General features: G+C 38.7%; 1 protein-coding gene and 1 long non-coding RNA gene across 4 annotated transcripts; both read left to right on the top strand.

Moving 5' to 3' along the window:
• The first annotated feature begins 818 nt into the window (after window positions 1-818).
• On the top strand, window positions 819-19,790 carry LOC310900439 (actin, alpha skeletal muscle B-like). Of its 3 annotated transcripts, XM_083838454.1 has the most exons (10): window positions 849-920; window positions 1,032-1,077; window positions 5,132-5,278; window positions 6,905-7,033; window positions 11,340-11,450; window positions 13,773-13,857; window positions 14,998-15,159; window positions 15,699-15,890; window positions 17,015-17,196; window positions 18,813-19,790. In XM_083838454.1, the coding sequence occupies exons 3-10, from the start codon at window positions 5,150-5,152 to the stop codon at window positions 18,954-18,956; spliced, it is 1,134 nt and encodes a 377-aa protein (XP_083694580.1). In that variant the 5' UTR covers window positions 849-920; window positions 1,032-1,077; window positions 5,132-5,149; the 3' UTR covers window positions 18,957-19,790. The 3 variants fall into 3 exon arrangements, with proteins under 3 accessions (XP_083694579.1, XP_083694580.1, XP_083694581.1); XM_083838453.1 differs by lacking the exon at window positions 1,032-1,077 and having other exon boundaries at window positions 819-920; XM_083838455.1 differs by lacking the exons at window positions 849-920; window positions 1,032-1,077 and adding an exon at window positions 4,598-4,726.
• Window positions 19,791-21,240: 1,450 nt separating this feature from the next.
• LOC310900443 lies at window positions 21,241-23,042 on the top strand. Its single transcript, XR_014585130.1, has 3 exons — window positions 21,241-21,344; window positions 22,382-22,432; window positions 22,937-23,042. It is a non-coding gene; the product is annotated as an uncharacterized lncRNA (long non-coding RNA).
• The last annotated feature ends 274 nt before the right edge of the window (window positions 23,043-23,316 follow it).

Raw genomic sequence — 23,316 nt, forward strand, 5'->3', positions numbered from 1 at the left:
TTGACTTAGATGTTAATGAAGTGAAACATTTGCTTATGGTGCAAAGATTCTTGTATGTGAGGTCTCCTGCGCAGTCGGTTACAGGTGAGAAAGGATTGGTTGGCACTAGATGTTTGCAGAGTTAACATTTACCAAATTGTATCTAATGTTCTGCATCATTTGTTTTCATCACATGGAGTGGGAAATATTGCTGGCCTTAATTACCGTTCTAGGTAAAGCCTGGAAACTTCTCTTGATGATCCTTTAATATTTTTTAGTCTGTTAATGGTCTGGATTCCTATATGTCAGATATATTCGTATGTAATTGATGTATTTTTTTGTCGAATAGTTACTGGTCATCTCTTTTGAATGACTTATTGCTGATTCAGTCCCTGTTTTCAGCCATAGTGTCACCCAAATATTGAGATAAGTCAGCTATTTTCAGGCTTTGCACCACACAAACAAACAGCAAGTACAGTTGAAACATGAGTACTGTACGTGGTAAGACTTTTCCTTTTCCAGCTTGAAGATGGCTGCTAACAGGATGATAATGAACTATTCTTAGCTATTTGTGTTATAATGAAGTAGAATCCTTTCCAATAACAACAATGGATCACAAACCCTTCCAGACTTGCTCATCTTATTTTTGTCTTCAAGGGAGATTGAAAAATTAAAAAAAACTGACAAAAAAACCCTATGTCATGAGGCACTGCAAGTTAGCATGTGGGAAAGGATCCAGAGATAGTGGAAATTCTGCCCTAATTTATCCAGACCTTTATGCTGTCCCTGTGATAAGCACAAACTGAAAAAAAAGTTTCCAAAAATGGCTTGACACATGTAGATATTCTGTGAACACCATTCCTGAAGCTGATATAAATGTAATGGAAAGTGAGATCATTTCATTTGCAAAGACGCTTTTACAAATCATCACCATTTCCTGGGTAAGTACTGCCCTGAGAGTTTTTGGTGTTACAGTTCATGATTTTAATGCTTCTCTTTACTTTTGGGGATATGTACACTTTCATCTTTCCAAACTGTGGACTTGGATACAGCTTGCTTCAGCCGTTGAAGGAATTCCAGAGGGGCTCCTAGTGTAAGGTAATTCAGATTTTACTGTATGATTGCAGGGAAATGTAGATGTCTCTCAACACTGGAAAGATAAGTGGTGTACAGTGGAACCTTCTTAGTCTATCTGAAGGCTAGAAAAACCACTAAGTGCAAACTGAACAGCTAACTATGAGCAGCAACGATAGAAACCATGTTGAAGCACAAGGTGAATGTGTTCCGTCACATTTAGTTTACTCTTTTTGTACTGGAAGACTACACACATTGTAAAATGTGTGCTGCCTTGAGAATTAATTAATTCTGTATTAATTTCGATTCTATCTACAGTTGCCCGAACTCACTGGGGACCAAGGAGGGATGGGCAAGTGTTGCGGGGCAGGCTTATGTGAGGCATGGAGGCTTGAGGTTTTGATTGAATAGGTACTTCAGGTATCTGTCTTCAGCATAGACAATAAGGAGTTTTATTTGGTGAGCACTAAATATGCATACAAAATGCAGAATGAGCTAAACAATTTAAAAGTCTTAATAGTTTTCTCTGGATATTATGCAGAAACCAGTAGAAACCAAGGGAAAGCTTTCTGTTAATTTTATTCAATTTTGGGCTAGGAATTAGAAGAAATTGAAATTAAAAATCAGTCAAATTTATGGAAGTCTTTGCATTTTTGAACTTCATCTAGTGAAAAGACTTCCAAATGACTGCTTTGTGGAAGTGATTATTAAACCTATAAATTGAGCAGCTGCAAAGCAATAATGACAATGAAGGTTTTTATATTTCAGTAGTGCTCTTTATCATTTACCTTACGACCAAGTAATAATAAGCAAAGCAATGTTGTTGCTATTTTTTTTTAAGCAGGAAATGAACAGATTCGGCTGTTGATTTTATTAATAAGTTTCAGTGTCTTCTCTGGAATCGAATCAATACTGAATAAAGGGTGTAAACTGCATTACTGCTAGCACCCCAAAGTGTAGCTTGCAAGGAGGAACTGGGGTTTACCCCTGCATTTTGTTTCCCTGAGTATGGCTGTACTGACCTTAGTTTTACATGCACAGTTACATATAAAATGCTGTTTTCATGAATGAAGGATTATTATTTCTCACCATGGAGGACTAAATATCTTTGTCATATCCAGTCTTTAGAACCAAGGAACAATGCTCAACTCTCAGAGCTATGTAGAATTTCTCTACTTTTAATATCTCTGCTTTGAAATTGTAGTGTCTCATCTGATGCAATTCCTGTGTTTAAGAAGTGAATTTCCTTCAGTTCAGACTCACACTGATGAAATCAGAGTCTGGATACAGTTCTGTAAAGCTGGATAAAGCTGGTAAATGGTTAGTTCATTGCATTCTAAAAACTTTTTCCTTAGGGTTTTGGAAGAAAGTAGGTTCATGGCAACAGGAATGAATGTTCAGAAATACCAGCTACTGGAACTGATGTTCCTAAATCAAATCTGTTAGCAAATTTATGTGATAAAAATACTTTTTTTTTTTTTTAAAAGAGAAGGAATCTTCTACTCATAGGCAGATCAATGATAATTAAAGTGTTTGTTATTTTAAAATAATGTCATATTTTTAAATTATGCTTCTGTTTCATCTAACGATGTTTTGATCAATTATATGTTATGGCCTTGCTCCATAAAACCCATGGGAAAGGATTGAACACCAGGAACTTCCTGCAGCTCAAACTTCCTTTGATGCAGAAGGGGACAGCATACTGTCACTGCGCAGTCATTGTCTGTTGTGACAAAAGCTGGGTTTTGAATGTCCAGGGACTTCAGTATTATTGCAGGGATCCTCTGAAGATCATGAGACTATTTTAAACCCCACAAATGGGGCAGCATGAGTTGGTTCCAGGGAAAAACCTGAATATTACTGGCTGCTCTGCCAGTGCTAATGGCCTGCCCCTGTGCATGGCACTTGTTTAGGTGGAACTGAAATGCCATCAGAAGTCACATACTTGTTTGCATTGTTAGGGAGAGGACTTTTATGGGTAAGTTCTGTTTTTCTGTTCATTCCTTTCTCATTCCTAACGTACCTCTTCCTTACTGAGTGAAGTAGCTGGAGAAGGAAAAATAAAGTACTTCCCTCTTCTTGACTGCCTAAAGAGGCAATCCTACAGCCCTAAAAATAAACAAGGAATCTGAAACAGAAGTCTTGGTGAAATTCAGGCCCTCCCTTAGTGGGAGTTTTGCCATGGATTTCAATGAGTTCAGGACTTCACCTGATATGTTGTCCAACCCTAAAGTTTCATTGGTTTGGGTCAGTTGTGCCAGCCACGTCTTGTTCTGTTTCCCAGAATAGCCACTTTGATAAGGTATTTACCATTTACAAATATGGAATGGATCCTTTAGTGAGCACTTAACATTACAGAGTAGCTGTCATTTAAAAACACGGCAAACACTTTCATGAAACTTTTTGTAGGGGTTATTTTTAGTTGCTTGTTTCAGATTGATGATGGCCCTCTAAGAAAAAGGCAAATTTAAAAATGCCACTAGGGAATAAATGTAGCATTTGAAGGAATGAATGTTCAGGAGCTCATTTACTGTTTGCGTACTGACATTGTAACTGGTAGGCGCATGTGATTAATTTGTTTTTAACAAATGGAATTTCTAGAAGGTAATTCAGCCCCAGAAGACAGGGAGTTATACCTGCTGAAGTCCATGTAAGAGCTGAATGTGCATCCTTTCGCTGAACTTACCCCATGATCACCAAGTCAAAGAACAGAATATCACAGGACTCTGAAGCTACACTGGAGGAGATTTCTCTTTGGAAATCAAGACTGAATGTCCTCATTCATTTGGTTCAGTAAATCTATTCAAGTAGAAACTTATATGGATACTTAACATACTTTGTAATATTGAGGCTGTATAGACTTTGCTGTTTAGGTTCATTCTTTTTCCTTTTAACAAAAACATCATACGATGGGTGAGCAATTGGCTGACGGGCAGGGCTCAAAGGGTTGTGGTAAATGGGGCCACATCTGGCTGGCGGATGGTCTCTAGTGGGGTCCCTCAAGGCTCCATTTTAGGGCCAGTCCTCCTCAATGTTTTTATAAGTGATTTGGATGTAGGACTAGAAGGTGTTTTGAGCAAATTTGCTGACGGCACCAAACTTGGAGGAGTTGTGGACTCGGATGAGGGTGGAAAGGCCTTGCAGAGAGATCTGGTCAGATTGGAGAGCTGGGCAATCACCAACCACATGAAGTTTAACAAAAGCAAGTGCCGGGTCCTGCACCTGGGACGGGGCAACCCTGGCTATACGTACAGACTGGGCAACGAGACGCTGGAGAGCAGCCCCGCAGAGAGGGATCTGGGGGTTGTGGCTGACAGCAAGTTGAATGTGAGCCAGCAGTGTGCCCTGGCAGCCAGGAGGGCCAACCGTATCCTGAGGTGCATCAAGCACGGCATTGCCAGTCGGTCGAGGGAAGTGATTGTCCCGCTCTACTCTGCGCTGGTGCGGCCTCACCTCGAGTACTGTGTGCAGTTCTGGGCACCGCACTACAAAAAGGACATTAAACTGTTGGAGAGTGTCCAGAGGAGGGCGACAAAGATGGTGAAGGGCCTAGAGGGGAAGACATATGAGGAGCGTCTGAGGTCACTGGGCCTGTTCAGCCTGGAGAAGAGGAGGCTGAGGGGGGACCTCATCGCAGTCTACAACTTCCTCACGAGGGGGAGTGGAGAGGCAGGTGACCTATTCTCCTTAATCACCAGTGGTAGGACTCGTGGGAATGGTGTTAAGCTGAGGCAGGGGAAGTTTAGGCTGGACATCAGGAAGAGGTTCTTCACCGAGAGGGTGGTCACACACTGGAACAGGCTCCCCAGGGAAGCAGTCACTGCACCAAGCCTGTCTGAATTTAAGAAGCGATTGGACTGTGCGCTTAGTCACATGGTCTAAACTTTTGGTAGACCTGTGTGGTGCCAGGAGTTGGACTTATGGTCCTTATGGGTCCCTTGCAACTCGGGATATTCTATGATTCTATGATTATTTTTTTTTTTCAGCAATTTGCTGTCTAAAATGTGGAGAGTTGCTTCTGTCCTATTCCATTCCATCTACTCCCTCCCCTCTCCTCTCTCAAATTACTGTTTTGCAGCCACAGCTGTGAGGCACCATGTGTGATGATGATGAAACCACTGCCCTTGTCTGTGACAATGGTTCTGGGCTTTGCAAAGCTGGGTTTGCAGGAGACGATGCCCCAAGAGCTGTATTTCCATCCATCGTTGGACGTCCTCGACATCAGGTCTGTTGGTACCAAAATGGAAGCGCTGTCTGCTCTTGTTTTTGAGGCTTGTGGCAGTGACAAAAGATCAGTTTTATTCAGACAAACCTCCCATCCACATTTGTGGGAATTTAGCTTGTTAAGAACCAGTGGGTTGAGCTGCATGTCTTTAATACTGTGAGGTGAACTTCTCAGTCCATTGGAAAAGGTGTTCTTCAACTATAAAATGTTGACTATAGGAGAATATGAGTGTTTTAATGATTTGGAGGTATCTTTTTGGGGAAAAAATGAACACAAGACTTGCTGGATTAATTAATACTTGCTGTATCAATACAAAGAAAAAAAGCAGAACGATGCTAACATGAGGAACCAAATGAATAATAGGGGGGGAGTTCCTTTTATTGTTCCATTAAACAACGGCAGGGCCCATTAAACTTCCAAAAAAGATCTCTTGCACATCACTTAATCAACTCAAACAGGACTAGAATGGATAAATGTAGCTTTTCTTGAACTTGAAAAAGGTCTTGCTGCTTAATTAGTTTTCTAACAGTTACTTTAGAAAAAGAAGCTACAGGTTTTCATTCATTTTATTCTTAACTGAGTCAGATTTTAAATTTCTGAGGTGTAAAAACCCTTCCCTTGAAGTTCTCTGTGTTCTTTTGCTGAGTTAAATAAGCTTGATTTGATGGGTGTAAAATGTTTAGCATTTTAAGGAACACATTTTGATCAACTCTATGACTTATTAAAGTTTAAATGTCAGTTGTTGAAAACATGTCCATTCTTTAACCTCTAGAATTGCTCACTGGCTTTTATTAGTGATTAGAGCTGGCAGGTAATTTTGCACAGTGAAGCAGTTCAGTGACTGCATTATTAAATACATGGAATTAAAACATATCCAGGAGAAAATTAAATATTTTTATGCTAGTTGCTGAATAACATTGTACATAGTATGTTGTTGTGTTATTTGGGGCAAGTATGGCAGAATTCCTAATGCAAACATGATGAACTTGCTAAAACTATTGTTTAATAAGTTTTCTTTCAGAAAATGCCTATGTTAAACATTTTACAAAAGAACATTAATCTTCAAAATTTTTCAAAACCAAGTGTTTTTCATTTTACCTGTGTTCTAAACCAGTCCCCCAGCAAGGAAGAATCTCACTGCTTAAAGGCAGTAGTGGAACTGCCTAGACACAAAGTGCAAGCAAATATGTAAAGGCAATCTGGGGAGCCAAAAAAAAAATAAAATTCTCCCTTTTTCACCTATAGTTCCTTTCATGTATTTCTTTGTGAAATTGTGAAATATCCACCTCTTCTAGAGAAACCATGAATTTACTGATACCTGTCTAGAGTGGGCTCCTGCATGGGTACTAATTGTGCCCAGTGTGAGATACCTGACTTCATTTCTGAAGCTGCCTTGTGCTTCCTGGTGGGTTTATTGAGGGGGTTAATATGGAGTAGGTGTTTACTGATAAATTCACATTTTTAGTGAATTAGTTTCCTGCCCATTTTTGGCTTTGTGGAGGTACATGCTGGAGCATTGGTAGCAGTAGCAGGTAAAGTATTTCACATGGAGTTTTAACTTAAAAATTATATTCTCTCTACTGTGCATGATATACTGCACTAATATTAGAACAATATACTTTGCAGGGTGTTATGGTTGGAATGGGTCAAAAGGACAGCTACGTAGGGGATGAAGCACAAAGTAAAAGAGGGATCCTGACACTGAAGTATCCCATTGAGCATGGAATCATCACTAACTGGGATGACATGGAAAAGGTGGGTGTTAATTTTTAATATCATTTTGATGAAGCATCATGTTATCATGTTAAGACAAAAAAAAATTGCCATTATCCTTCTTGCAAATCAGAGGAAAAGTCCGTGAAGAATTTGTAATCTCAGTCTAGTGCAATATGCTAGTCCAGGAGTCCAGTTGTTGATCAGGTCTTAGCACTTCTAGAATTGTTACTGTTTTAAAAAGTAAACATTTATTATTCATCAGATTTGGCAGTATGTTATAAAAGTATTTTATGCTTTATGCGTACCATTTTCAGTCCTGAAGTTCATACTGAGGCAGAACTTGACATGACAATGATAGGAAGTACCTAAAGTAAAAACCATACAGGTTGCAATTCACCAGATGTGAATCAGAGAAACATTAAAGATATAGTCCTTCGCTTGGCATCAAAACTGAGGCAGAGGGATGATTTTTCCTCCTCAGTTTTTTCCTACAAGAACAAGATCATGGGTGATGTCCACATGTTGTGTTGTGTAGGATGTTCTTGCTGCCAGTTAAAGAGGAGAGTACAGATTTGGGCTTCCTATCCCTATACTAATTATCTGAGTAGAGGGCTTTTGTTTCTGAAGCATGTTTTCCTGTTGCTGATTCCAGTTAGCTTTTAACATCTGTGTGGTGATAAGGCTGCTGTATTCCCTGTTAAGCACAGCTTTCTTGGCATTCAGCCTGCATAATGGCTTTTTGTGAAATGCCTATCTAAGGATGCCTCAGACCTGGCATGGGCAGTGAGGTGTGCTCATGACAAGCACCGGAGAAGGCACTCTTACTGTGCAACGTCTCTCTCAGGTCCCAGGTGTCCTGGTCTTTGCAGGAAGCATCTCTCTGTTTGTGGAAATACTGTACGTCTGCTGTAGGGGCAGGATTGCAACTCAGTCCTGTGCCATCTCCAGCTGGAATGCTCTGAGAAGAAAACAACACAAGCCAATGCTTCCAGTCATGACTTCCTGTGGAAAACACCACTGAAAGGAAGACACAGGGCCTGTAGTACCCTGTGCTTGCATTTGCTGAGATGAGGTGTAGATATATATCTAACATCGTATAATTCAACCATTGGGTTGTGGTCATAAATCCAAATTGCTAAGTGCAGAGTGTTCCAGATGAACAGACCAAAGTTGACACAGAAGCAATGGGAGTTTCTGAGTTCGTATTTGGAGATAAATTGCCCACCTATTCCTCTAGATGGAAGCATAGTATTTGCATTTCATTATTGCACTGCTTCCTGGGAGGGAGGACACCTTGCTTGTTTCTGCAGAATAGGATATATAGGAATGGGAATGTAATTCCCATTACATCATTCTTCCTAATATTTTTTCTGCTTCCTGCATCAAGTAGGAAAGTTTATTTCTAAATAAAATTGGAGGTCACTCTTTTATGTTCTTCTCTCAATGTTTGGTCTCTGCATCTAAAACTTCTCCTGTGTGTTATGCATACTGGTATTTGTTCCCTTTCTGGGTAATGCTGGATACTAGAGTAGGCTATCTAAAATGTAGTCAGGAAAGGGTACTAAAGGAGGTAAAAATGTGGCATGTGCTTTATTTACTGTAGTGTAGTACAGTGCTGCAGTATAGCCTATTGCCCAGACCTCCCCCTTCTTAGGGGAAGGGCCTCCAAGGGTGTTCAGTGGTGGAGGCTTCAGACAGTGCTGTAATTTGAGTAATGGCAGGATACTGTATGGGTTCCTGTGGTTTGAACATTTTTTTCTTCCTCTCTTTCTTTGTCATATAAATGGGTGAAGGAATTAATTGTGAAAGTGAATTCCTAGCTCAAATTTTCTTCAGACATACAGCTTGCAAAATGCAGTAGCTGGGAAAGATGCCCCCAAACTGAGTTGTTCTGAGACTAGGAGTGGGACAGAAAGTGAAGGCAGTTTTCAAATAAATGAGCAACAAATAGAAAAAGAAGGCAGCATGAGATAAAGGCAGTGAGAGATGAGAACAGTGTTGCTAACTTTTGTGATTCTTGCAAATAAAGAAATATACATATGTAAAATATATATAACATTTTATATATATTATATGTATATTATGTATATATTTTATATTTTTCCTTATGGTCCTTCTTGATTCAGTCAGCCGTATGATCCCATTGAAATCTCAGCTTCCACTGAAGCTCAGTAAAACACACGTGAGCACGCTTTTCTGGTCGAGAGAAGTTCTGAAATACAATTCCCAAAGTTTTGATGCTAAAGGAATATCTTTTGTGTATGGATATATTTTATCCCCATGTTTTTTAAACCAGTTACAGGATTTTGATCCAAATCTTGAATTTCTTTTGCATACTTGGCAATAGAAGTACTGAAAAACATCACACTGTAGAATAAACAAGAAAATTACTGGGGAACATGCCAAAAAAAATGGGACAAAGGCATAACAGTGCAGTGCCTAGCCATCCACACATGACAAAAAGAGGGGGGTCACCAAAAGATTAGGCTGAGCGAGTGAGTAAGCATGAGTGTGTGTGCATGCGTGTGAGAGAAAGAGTGAGGATGCTGCAGGATGCACAGACACTCGTGTGAATCAAGGGCAGAACGTGTAGGCAATGAAATGAAGCATTCTTCTTCTCATGTGCTTCAGTTCACAATATTTAAATTGGGACTGCTCCGTTTTCCACTGGATAATAATACAGGGCATTGTACATCGCTGTTAATTTGTTCACAGCTACTGAGCTGACAATGTATGGGAGGAGAAGCATTAGAATGGAGCAATTTCTGGCTCTGATCACTACATAAATGTTTAAGTGTTAGAATAATCCTTCCTTGGTAATTTCTCTTTGCTATTGTGCCTGCTGCTTAAATTTAATTCTTGTGACCTATTAAAATCAACACTGGGCTATTCTTGTTTCTCATGGAATATCATTATCCATTACAGTTATGACTATCAATAGATCAAATCTAATGATTTGTACAGTGTCTAATCCTGCCTGGATTTAAGCAAAAACTTGCAACATGCCAGAGATTTCGTCAGGGTCCTAGTTTATTCATACAGGTTTCTTCTTCACTGTTGAAATCTTCAGTACTCTGTTAATTATGTATGGACTGAGGTTTCCTTCCCTTTTCTCAGTTATGTCTCTCCTGTCTGGAATTGCAGACTTTTTCTTCTCCTTATATCTGACACATATTGTCCTTTTTATACCTTTTACATGATTACTTTGTTTTATTCAACCCCCCCCCACCCGTCTTTGTTTTCTAAACCTGCAAGTGGAAGATGGCCTACCTCCCCACCCCAAGCCCCAGTTCTGGAAACATCTTTTTGTTTTGTTTTGTGGTTGTTTTTTAAGGGAACTGAGAGGGAATGGAATTTTTTCTTAGGGCTCATAATTTTCTTAATGAGTAATTCCAGCTCTGGACAGCTGCTGACTTTGTAGACGCTTCACATTTAGATAAGATCTTTTTTCTGCTTAAATTCGTTTTGGAGCCTGATAATACTTGTTTCTAGGATATTAATCAAGTGAACTTACCCATAAAACTCATGTATTGTTCTCAGAAATAAGTTCCTTGGGTCAAACAAAGCTGGAATATGATTAAAAAGAGGAAAAAATAAGTACGGGAAAGAATTAAATGAGAAGATAAAAATATTTCATCATGTTACTGAGCGATCTCTCTTTGAGCTGGCATCAAGAAAAAAAATCCCTTGAGTTTCTCATAGCCCCGGTCTTCAGACAATAAGGGCCTTGATGTATCAGAAGAACAATCAAAGCCATTATTGTTTGATCAGGTAATGCCTTCCAACATGAAAAATACTAAGGTGCTTTACAGAAAATAAGAAATGTGGTTACTCTATAATAAATGACAGTTTGATTCAGGGCTTACTGGATGAAATATCTGTGGCAAAAAGGGCTTTTGATTTTTGTGGAAATAATTAGATTTCTAAAGACCATGTTGGCAATGACTTGCAACTGGATCTCCGCCTCCAAGCAGCTTGAAGTGGAGATGTCTCTCCAGATCTGGCAGTTCAGTGCTTGGCTGTGCTCCAGTGCCAGAGCACTGGGGCTGGGAATTCACCAGTGCTCCTCTTTAGTGGGGTGATCTATCATCTGCGTGGGGAATCCTACCTGGCAGGACTCCCTTGTGTAGGCTCTGCTGTTACATATGGTAAAATCTCAGGGGTTTTGGTTCTGAAATAAAATAGAATGGAATTTAGCACATTCGATCATGCATGCTTTTTCTCTGTTTTAATATGTCTGTAAAAAAATCACATGGACTGTGTCTGAAAAGCTTTTTATGTAGTTCTGTTATATGGACAGAAGAAATAGTTTCCAGACCATTTTTCTGAGCAATTTTCATTTTAGATTTGGCATCATTCTTTCTATAACGAGCTCCGCATTGCACCAGAAGAACACCCTGTGCTGCTCACTGAAGCCCCCTTGAACCCGAAGGCGAACCGTGAAAAAATGACTCAGGTAATCATCAGATATCAGGTGGGAATGCTGCTCTGCGGATCATTTCCACAGAGAAGCAGCCATGGTATAAGTAGTCCTGGATGTTCAGCTTTCTTAATTTGGGAGATACAGACCTTAGGGTTAGTATCTGAGCACACTGGTTGAACCATGATGAGAGAGCAAAAGTTTCTGCTACTCATGCCATATCAGTTCTCTGAATGTCCCTAAAATGTTTTGTTCTTACATGTAGTAGTGTTGTATGTACAACCAGCCTCTTAGAAGCTGTAAGTGATTTTCTTTGTTTACAAGGCTGTGTGTGTGTGGCTTGGTATGTGGGGAAGGTGTGGACAGGAGGCCAAAGCAGCTCCTCTTCCATTAAGTGACTTTCAATGCAGAGGTTTGCGAGTTCTGTATGCTCATCACGTACACTTTGTACACTCATCACACTTGTGTGTGAGCTTTGGATCAGTCACACTTCTTATATGTCTACCTCTGGCCACAGAGACTGCTGAGTTTGTAATAGCCCAACACCTCAGCTCAAGCTGTAGAAACTATTGCTTTCCTACACTGAAGAATGTCACTTTCTCAACACTTTTAGCTCATAGTGCTCATTATCATCATATCAGAATTGTGTTTTCTTGAAGATGTTTTAAAGGCCACATGCACATAGATTTGTGGATCTCCTAACAAACACATCTTCAGGGACAGGGAAAAAGTGTACAAAAAGTAGTCTTTGTTCTGGCTTGGGAAAATAGATTATCTAGAAGCATTCAGTCTGAAAGGATGTTTTGCTAAGCATTTCTGCAGTCAGACATGCCCAGTCTGATTTAGCAAACTCATCTCAGAACCAAATGTAGACCTCTGAAGCCTGTGTATTTTAGAGCAGCCTTCTGACCAAAAGTCCATGTTGTAGATTTAACCAGTAGTGTAACCAGAGGTAAATGTTATTTAAATACAGATATAGGTGTAAAGTCATCTGGGAAAATCAAATATGGCCTTGAGCTTCCCTTTGTGCACATTTCTGGCGTATATTGAATAGGAAGATTATGCACTAATTTAGCAACAGTGTAAATAAACTAATTAAGTAGTGAGCATGACAGCACACGTTACTGGGAGATAATACAACTGGGAGATAAATAACAACAAAACATAAGAAAAAAAATGGTTTATAGCAACCAGGACGTGTGGTTTTTACAGTAGACATGTCTAGGACTGTTTCTTTGTCATTATGCTGTAATGATAAATCCTATTTTCAAGATTGTTTAAAGGCTTACTTTTTATTACTTATTGCATTAAATTCATTACATCAATTAACTATGAAATATTGTAATTGATGTACTCTTTAATTGACAGCATACTTTTCATTAAAATAGATTTACTGGCAAAGGTATTAGTTTATGAAATGCAAAGTCTAAATGTAATCCCGATTCCAGTGGCACTGCACTTTTGACAGACAGGATGGTGAGATGTGGTTGTAGCAGTGCCACTAGCAATGGGGTGACAGTGCCTAGGGTACGTGGCATTGGTTTTAGAAAGAATAAAGCCACTCCCTGTCCTCCCTTAATGGCTTTCCTTAGCAGAGTTCCAGTGGAAGGCCAGCTGGGAATGAATGATATTGCTTCTGGTCAGATAAAATGTCAGTATATCTGACATGGAACGTGGAAAGCACTGAAGCTTTCTAGAGTAGAGAAGATGGGGGACAAGATGAGAGACCATGGTTAAGGTCACCATAAGGAGAAAACAAACTGTTGTGTTTGCAGGGGGAAGAGTGAGATGTCATGGGTTTAAACCAGACCAAGTGAGGTTTTAGCTAGACGCCAAGAAAGGCCTTACAATATTAGGGATAGTGTGTCACTAGATTTGTTTGCCAGAGGAATCTGAATGTTCCAGCAGCAGAATTTCAGAGACAGAACAAAAGCTATGTCAGGAATGGTTGACTCTTCCTTGAGATGGGAATAGACAGATTATTCCTTGTGGTTTCTTCCAGCTGTGTCTCCTACAAATCTTACATATATATAAAAATATATATATATATATATACACATATATCAGATTGCTGTGTTGTTGCATTCTTGCCATCAAGGTGAAAAAGCATCACTTTCAGTGAAAATTACCAGTAGCAAAATGACCTGGCCTGAGGTTAATGGAAATATATCCACTGACTTCAGTGATCTTTATGAAATCCTAAAGAAAATGTAGTGTGCTGTTCACAGAAGAGCCATGGGTCAGGAGGCAACTTGGTAGTAGTAACTGGCAGTATTCATGTAAGGAAAAAAAATATATTATTGTCTCTTCAGATACTCTTAGTGCAGATCCTAAAGGTTTGCAAATTCTTAATTACAGATTATGTTTGAGACATTCAATGTGCCAGCCATGTATGTAGCAATTCAGGCAGTGCTGTCTCTGTATGCATCTGGACGAACTACTGGTGAGTCTCTCTGGGAGTTGTATTGTCCGCCTGTCCTTCCCTTGCGTACGCATGTGCACGTACACAGATATCTTGATTGTGGTATGTCAGCTGTGTATTAAGAAAGGTCAATAGCTGTATGGAAACAATGTACAGGTGTGGATCTTAAGTCTTTCTGCTTCAAAAGATCAAGTCAATTCAATGACATGAGCAGATGAAAGAGGATACAGTTTGATACTGCCCTTAATTACACAGCATAGAGAAGACGCTGTATCTTAACCAGATTGTTCCAAATCTGCAGTTCCTTCTTACTCACTTCAAACCTCTCTATTGTTAAGCTCCATTCCCAGTAGAAGAAAAATACTGTTCATTAGTTTAATGAAAATATTTCATTTGAGTGTTGAATTTCAATAACCTAACTTGATATCCGCTGTTAAGTGATCATTAGAATTAGCACAGAGATCTATTCTTACTGCCATTTAGAATCTGATCAGGCATTAAGATGATAAATTACTTCTTAGCAACCCTTCAGTCTTGATATACTTTGAAAAAAAGAATTAAAATACCGTCTGTCTTTGTAGCCTGATGCCACAGTATAATTCTGTATAAAAAGATCACCAGCCTACAGGAATTATGACCTGTCAAAAATACTTGCTTTAGGTTTAAAACTCAACTGTTTATATGTGTCTTTGATAACAGAAATGCTGTACTCATTTTAAGCGGGAAACATATACTTCATTTTCTATTCAAGAATGTAAGTGATGTCTGTGCACAGATAAACCATTGTTATATTTTTTCCCTTATGGAGTGATTTATTTTAATGGCAGACAGATTTTTGTATACAGTTTACACATTATTTAATGTCTGTGAAGTGCTAGGGGTCTTCTGAAATGGAAGACTCTGTATATGATTGTTATTGGTAGCATCTGTTCAGTAAGAACAATACAGTCAAACTGCTGAATGTTACAAGTCTTTTCCCAGACACAGTTAGTTTGTGCTAACAACTTCACCTCACGTGAACAGCATTTGATTTATAAGAATAAAAGAAGCAATCATCATGTGAGCATCTTCTTGTTGCACATTTCAATTTAGAATATGGAGAATGTAGAGACTCTGTTTCAATGAAAAATAACCAGCTTTTCCTTTTCTTTCTTTTTTCAGGGATAGTTTTGGATTCTGGGGATGGTGTCACACACAATGTGCCTATCTACGAGGGCTATGCCTTGCCTCATGCCATTATGAGACTGGATCTTGCAGGCAGAGACCTGACTGACTATCTCATGAAGATCCTTACAGAGAGAGGCTACTCTTTTGTCACCACTGGTAATAAGCTGTGTTTTGTGTGTACTTTTCATGCATTTGCTCTGGTAGTTGTCGTCTTATGCTGGAATCATGTACCTGGCAAGATGCATCAAAATCCTTATCTCTAGGTTAGCTAATGGGATTCTCCTGGCTTTGCCTTTCAGCACATGTATTGAGCTCAAGGATGAGGAAGCCACCTTGTTAGGCAATGTGGTGTCACTGACAAACTTAACTGGTTGCTGGATTTGATCTTACCTGTTCCACAGACAAAGGAACGAAGTTATTAGTTGGTAATGGATGAACCTCTAAAGATTTGATCAACGTTTTGAGATATAAAATGTTAACATTAGTCTTTATTTTATACTGTAGTACAACATGTCTTTTATCTGTGGATGAGAGACTTTTGGTACTGGAAATGGAAAGTAACATAGCTGAGATAGCAGAGAGATCTGAATCCAATGGACTGATGATCACCATGAACCCACGGAAATGTGCACAAGAATATCTGCGTCCTAGCTGTCATACTGTATATTGATGAAAAACTTGTTGGCTCTCTGCAGCGGAACGGGAGATTGTGAGAGATGTAAAGGAGAAGCTTTGTTACGTAGCTCTGGATTTTGAAAATGAAATGGCAACTGCTGCTTCCTCCTCCTCTCTTGAAAAGAGCTATGAACTTCCTGATGGGCAAGTCATCACCATTGGAAATGAACGATTCCGATGCCCCGAAACTCTCTTCCAGCCATCCTTCATAGGTGAGACACGACTTTTCTTTCTAGGGATTTAACAGTGTGTGAAAAGAAGTATTTCTTAGAGAGTATAGGAAACCTGCAGTTGTAGGATCTTAGATATTTATTCTCAAATGTCCGTAAAAAAAAAATGCAGCTTCTATTTGCTTAATCAATTCTTTAGAAGCTGCTTCGAAAAGGTACTTGTCAGTTTGGATATAATAGAATTTTAAGACAGTTTCAACCTTTTATAAATGCAATAGAGATTTTAAGATGATGTTTAGAGAACTGTGAGAAGATCACTGCTTTTTTATCTTGACTGATGTATAACTGCACAGTGCTGCTCATGTGTTTTATTTAATCTAGATTCTGCTTCTGTTTATTGTTTTATTATATTAATCTGTAATTTAATCTTATTAAAAATCAGATAAAATATAATTTTCCAGTAGTTTTTATCTGTAGTGTTAAAATTTCCAGGGATCAAGGTTGGTGCTAAACAATGGTTAGTATTGGAAATGTGGCTATGGAACTTAGGATTTCCCAGATCACCGATCTCTGTCAAAATGTGTTTATTAGTTAAAAAAGTATAGTACTTACAGTTCAGGCTCTACTTGCAGTACTTTTTCATGCCTGTTTCTCTTCTTTAGCAAAAGAAATGCTACCATAAGTTAACTTTACTGTAGTGGCATTTTAATTTAACTGACACCTCAAAATCAAAGTAGTCCAGTGAAATCAGCCAAGTGGGCTTCTATTTCTTGCTAACAGCATGGTAAAAGGTTATCAATATGGAAAAGTATTGCAGTAATACCTCTCTTTTTCTGAAATACTGCTATATTATTATTATTATTTATTATTTCACTTGAGGAAGTAAAAAATCCAATATGAAATTGTAGTAGGGATCTTTCTTCCTTGTGTCTATTCTGCTAGTATATTAGTCTGGCCCTATGCTGAGATGACAAAGAATGTGAGGAGTGTGTACTGCCTTTCTCCTTTGTCTCGTAAGTACCACTTAGCTTTTTTTTTCTGGAGTTTTCCTCAGGAAGACAGGCGAGGGATACGATCTTGGACTAGTGAGATATCCTTTCATTTCAACAACTATAAAAAGAAGGGGACAAAGAGAAGTAACATGGTGAAAACTTCTTTCCACCCAGGGATGGAGTCTGCAGGTATCCATGAAACTACATACAACAGTATTATGAAATGTGATATTGACATCCGTAAGGATCTGTATGCCAACAACGTACTCTCTGGAGGAACCACAATGTATCCTGGTATTGGTGATCGTATGCAGAAAGAGATTACAGCTTTGGCTCCAAGTACCATGAAGATTAAGGTAATTTTTAACACTTACTCTTACCCGTTTTTTGTTGAAAAAATAAAGAAATCTGAAATGTCCTTAAGAGAATATCCAGGTCCTGCATCAGGAGTCCCATTAAGAGAACTGGGTCTTGGACAGGTGGCCTTACATCTCTTTTCCTTCTACCAGCCAAAGAAGGACTGAAAGAGGGTTTTGAGAGAGGTATGGATGAGCCTAGAGAAAATGGAGCTGTGAATACCAATGGGGGAATTAACAACGTGAGAAGCTACTGGGAATATTATAGACTTCAAGGCTTGGCTAACAGTGAAAGCCATTAGTGAAAAGAGTGAAATAAATTTCATTTACAGGCTCTTCACTAATAATTTCAAAATCTAAGCAGTGTGCAAAATATACAGCTTGTTAGCTATTTGAAAGGACTCTCTCAGCCCTGACTCAAGACAACGTATAGTGTTATAGTGCTCTTGTACATTAGGCTATAAGCAGTCTCTGTGTATATTGCTGTTTTCCAACTGCACAATTGCTTTGCTTCATTAATAAACAGAGGTTATGGCAAATTGAGAAAATGAGAGTTCAGCGGTCCTTTATCATCACCTCTCTGTACAATGGAGGCCATTGCAGGTATGGCAGAATGGAGTACACAAAAATGTGATTCAGCTGGTGGCCTCAAAATTTTTCATTATGGCTAGATTTGTAGTGTATTTTCATTGATGAACTTACTTCAAAATGGGCAAAATATAGAGAAGATATTGAAAGGTCTTAACAAGATTGGATTTCCAACATTATATAAAAGTCATCTCATTCTGTACCAAGCTGCACACGTACTTGTGTTAAATAGTTAACTGGTGTTAACAACTCCACAGCTGGTGGCACTTTGGACCTGTCAGGTCTGAGCACGGGCAGCAGGACCAAGTCAGGTCCGTGCTGGCTGACTTGGAGGGAGGACTTCTCTGTGGACGCTGCTGAAATAGCCACCTGAGACTTTGAGCAGTATTATGGCTTCATGCTATGTTAGTGCCCAAAGTGAAATCTGTGTGAAATCTAGAGCCCGTTTTTATCTTGCAACAGGCTGCATGCTGAATGGGCATGACTCCAAGTGGCAGGGATGGAAACAGGAACACGCAGAAGCAGTGGCATGCTTAATGTATTTTAAGAAGTCAGTGGCAAAGGGGGGAAGAGGCAGCAGGTCTTCTAGCCCTATGTCTAGTACTTAGCTAGGTATACAAGGCCAGTCTGTATGGAGGGTTGTTTATTTCATTTAAAGGACTACTTTATCCTTAAAAATAAAATAAAATCCTTTGATCATATTGTGCAGTTTTTATTAGCAATCAAATTAGGTTAATCTTTTAAAGTTTTAAATTCTTTCTTAAGTTTGTAAATTTTTGGAAGATATTTTATAGGACATCTCATATTTTATGGGCTGAAATTATTTATTTGCTCATCGTAACAACATCTCTATTGACTTGAGGTGGAAGGCAGAGAACGTGGCAAGCTTTCTATCTCCTAGGTGCTTTATTTCATTAGAATTGCACTGGTATGATGATAACACTTTTACCTAGTTACTTCATCCAAAGAGATGTTACTGTGTTACCTGCCTGTCACTTTATTTACAACAGATTGCACTTCTCTTTTAGATGATTGCACCACCAGAACGTAAATACTCTGTCTGGATTGGGGGTTCAATATTGGCATCGCTGTCCACTTTTCAGCAAATGTGGATCAGTAAAGATGAATATGAGGAAGCTGGCCCCTCTATTGTCCATCGCAAGTGCTTTTGAATACTTCCATCATGTACTGTCAGTGATAAGTACTGCTGTTTCTCACGTCACCTGCTCTCATTTACTCTGAGGGAATTACACGGTTTGGCTTTTTTCTACCTGTAATAAAGCACATTATAGGGGTGTCATACAAATTAGTATATTACTTCTGATTTTTTAATGCTAAAATGAGGCTAATGTTTCAGTGATGGGTGTTTTTCAAGATAAATAACAATTATAGTACACGGTTTTGTAGACTTCCTCCCCTTCTCAATTTGGAAGCACTGAACTGCCATCCATTCAGGAGGCAGAAACAATACATCTGTATGTTAATCTCTGCTAATTGGTGGTGAGTCTGAGGTACCCACATAGAAAGTAATTCTTTCAAACTCAGACATAATGCAAGGTTTAGGTACCACATATGGCTTATTTTATGCAGCTAAGTAGTAGATAGAAGTTTTCGGGGGGGGGGGGGGGGGAGGGTTATTTTACAGAAGATAGAGTGGATTTATGTGGGTGCTAGCGTGCACATTCTCTTTCAGTGGGGCTCGTATGGATGTCTTTCCTTTGTATGCTGGAAATGTTTGGCAGGAGTCTTTTCTTTCCCTGTGACCACCACTCCCCAACAGTAATGAGTTTCAGCAAGTTACAGTGACTATTGCACTTACATGTAACGGATTAATTTACTTTGCATGTTATTTTCTTCATCTCTTCCTAAGCAGTGAAATGATATTTCTTTTTACTTTTGCTGTGCTATGCTAAGCTAATGATTTCTGAGTAAATAATAACCTTTTAAATATGTTATTAAAATTTTCTGGGTTTAATGGATCAATAAAAGTGTAATTACCCATGTAAGACTGATGTGGCTTACATTATTTTCATAGTGACTAGTTTATCTGTTAAAGATAAAATAATAATTACTAAGTTCTAATTTAATTTTATTATGAAAATTGTTTCATTCCCTCTGAGTTTTCTAGATAAACAATTTTTAAATGAAAACAGAATTGTTTCACAGTTTCCATAAAAATGTATATCTTCCTGGATGACAAATTTTCATAATGTTCTGTATTAAAGCCAGCTATAAAGATCACATTTTACTGCTTCAGATATCAGGCAAGTAAGTTCTTTGTGATTCTGGATGCCTTGGAATTTGAATTGATAGTGATGTAAGGTTTGATGTGTGTTTCATGATTTAACTCAAGCCTGTTAAGTTTGATGTACTTGCACCGTGAAATCGCAGTACATGTTTTTTGTTTTGTTTGTTTGTCTTCTACTAAATGAATAATAGCAAGGTTTCAGGATGTAGTGACTTGCATTAAACACTATAATGTGTTGGGGGCTGGGAGTAGAACCAAATACAGAATTCCTGACTCCCAGACAACTGTTCCATCAGCTGGACAATGTGTGCACATCCTCCCTCCCTCCTTCCCCTTGTCTTTCTCTGACTTCACTGTATTTTATATCTGTGCCTCCTAAAGCTGTGATACGTGGCAAGTAAAGACAATTTCCCTCTCTTTCCAAAGATGGGGAAAAAATAAGAACTGGATTTACAGACTTGTAGTGTGTTTGCTTGGGCTAAACTGTCAGAAAAAGTGTATTTTTCAAGTGTACGTTTCAAAAAATGGTCAGCTTTCACAGAAATAAATTTACTTTCCTTTTGATGCAATGCTTTTTTTTAAAAAAAAAGTCACTGCATTCCAAAAGCGTTGAGGAATCCTAGTGTGCTGTAAATAGTTTCTGTTATCCTTGGAGACAGCATAATGGACAGTGCCTAAGTGCTGTGGCTAAGGGCAGTAAATGAACAGCTAGTCTCGAATTTTCTGGTGAGCAGTATCCATCTGCTCTTCGGCAAGTGCTCTGACACGGCCAGTTAGCTGCCTGCTCAGCATCAGAGGGAACATTAGACTGGTGCACAACCTGCTCTTGTTGTGTTGTGTTCTGGTGTGGAGGTTTCTGCAGGACAGACTCCTGCATAGGAAGGGGAGGAATGCAAAATGAAGGTTGCCTTCATTCCAGAGTTGCACTGTAAACTTGTAATTCTTCTTTCTTCATCAAAACACTGGATGACATTTTGCCTTTGTTTCAGTTCTGCTTTGCCAATGTGCAACTGATATGTGCACACGTTTCCCAGGCAGGGAAGGGTTCATCGGTGCTGCTCTGCAAAGGCACTGCCTGACTTGCGTGTCGTTTAGTGGGGTTCTTCACAGATGAGTGAAATGCAGCACATCAGCTTTGTATCACAGGTGAAACATCCACTGCCTTTTGAAAATGCACCTAATTACTGTTAATTCCAGCTGCAGATAATCTCATTTCTTCATCTAAATGAGCTCTTAATGCTAAAAGCTGGAAGACCTGGAAGGGAAAGATTCTTCAAAGGTTTGCTGTATCTAGCATGGTGCAGGGTAAGAGGTTGGTTCTTTCTTACTTTTGAACAGCAGGCAGTTCAAATTGCCAGTATCCACGTGCTCTCAAGCAACTGTAAATCACTGCAAATGTCAGCCTCTGAAATGAGTACTACTTCCACGTTTATTATCTTGGTCTAAGCTCATAAGATTGCCGCTTAAGTTGATAATAAATCAACTACGTATGGGATCAGCACTGTTGACTGTCACCTGTCTAACCAACATAACTTGCATTTTCATCTAGACCTTTTGTAGGTGTGATGTTCAACAGCATAAACTTAAGTACGCAGATCTCTGGAATTCAGTTACTTTTGCAGTCCTCTGTAACATCAAAACAAAAATCCATTCAGTTTTCATATAATCTACTTGGCCTGGTTTCAATATTAAAAATGAAGGATCTTCTTTAGATTTTCAGTTTACATTTCTTAATGTCCCTTTTCAGTATCTACTCACAATTCATCAATCAGTGCCCTAAGAGCTACTAGGTTAGGCAGTTTCATCACCTCTTTTCTACAGAACATGTTCCAAGAGCCCCATAGTAACAGTGTAGTCAAATATTGTGGTTTATTTTTGTGGATTATTGTGGTTTTACAACAAAACATGTTAAAAACAAACAAAAAACAAATAAGCCCACAACATGAAATTGCGTTACTTTCTTCTACGTTTCTTGATGTATGTGAAAGCAAAGGAAAAAGAACGCAATGCAGTACAGGCCTCACAGCAAAAAAAATTGAAGTTTTATAAAAGTGTCTGATGAAATGAAACATTAACAAAATGAAAAAGGGATTTCTAAGTAGCATAGGCCAAATTTTTGTCTTATAAGTACATGTTATTAGATTAAACCCAATTGAATTATTTCCTTTTTCTAATATTACAGCAAAATCAATTTTATGCATTTCTTTACTGTAGTTATAACCTGATTTTAATGTTAGTCTAATCTAGAATCTGAAGGTGAAATCAACTCAAAAATAGCAAGAAATTAATCAAAACTCTCTGATACTTTTCTTTTATTTTTATTTTTATCCAACTGTTGCATAAGAGAAGGTTAACAGCTGAAGTGAGGCAATGTGAAGTCAGTGCTAAATTCTTACCCAGGTAAGCGAACTGTTATGCTATCCCAGAATATGTTGCTGTAGCTCAGAATAAGCCATTCTAAACAGACGGGGACTTTGCATAAAGCAACGATGACATCACCTCATGTCCCAGAGTACATCTCTAGAAGAAGGACAAAGGCAAGGAAAAGAGAAGCCCAGCTCTCCTAATCATTGGATCTCCTTGTCCTCATCTGCTGTTATACCTTCCCTGTCCTTTCCATGTAGTGTTGAAAGTCCACATAGTCCTGTGACCATCATTTGTATAAAACCAAAATTACCTGTGAATTTGTAAGTTTTGTTACAAGGGCAAGTTCTTTGCATGTCAGATACTTGGAACTCTTCTCAATCTATAGGCTGCCCAGGTAGTAGCTCTATAACGTGTGTGTGTGTGGATATTTTTTTAAAAATGTATTTTTTAGAGACTAAGTAGCAAAGGAGGTATACATGGCATTTGCATACAACTGGAAGGGTTCTTTGGGCTTTTCTTCTTCCTTGCCTTCTACAGGTCTCCTTCTCTTACTCTCCAAAACAAAATTCTCTTCAGTCCTTGGATGGCATCTGTAGCTCCTGGCACAGCTGGGGCTGAGACGTGAGCTCTCAATGGTTCCAGTATGAATTCTCATCCTGCAGCTGACTTCTTTCTCAGTGTGGAAGAGCCTGATTATGCTTTGAATACCACCCTAACAATCTGCATGTGGAATATTATTCAAAATTAAAATGCATTTTGAAAATAGAATTAATTATGTGCTAAGAGCAAATACAGATAAAAATAAGTAAAATTATTAAGTTGTTTGTGTGATTTGGCAAACCTCTGCTTCTCTGAGAGGAAATTGCCTTAGCCACCATGCAAATCCTGCTTTTCTACACGCAGTTGTACAGAATACT

This window comes from Anser anser (genome assembly GCF_964211835.1).
Source record: "Anser anser genome assembly, chromosome: 5".
In the NCBI taxonomy this organism is placed as follows: domain Eukaryota; kingdom Metazoa; phylum Chordata; class Aves; order Anseriformes; family Anatidae; genus Anser; species Anser anser.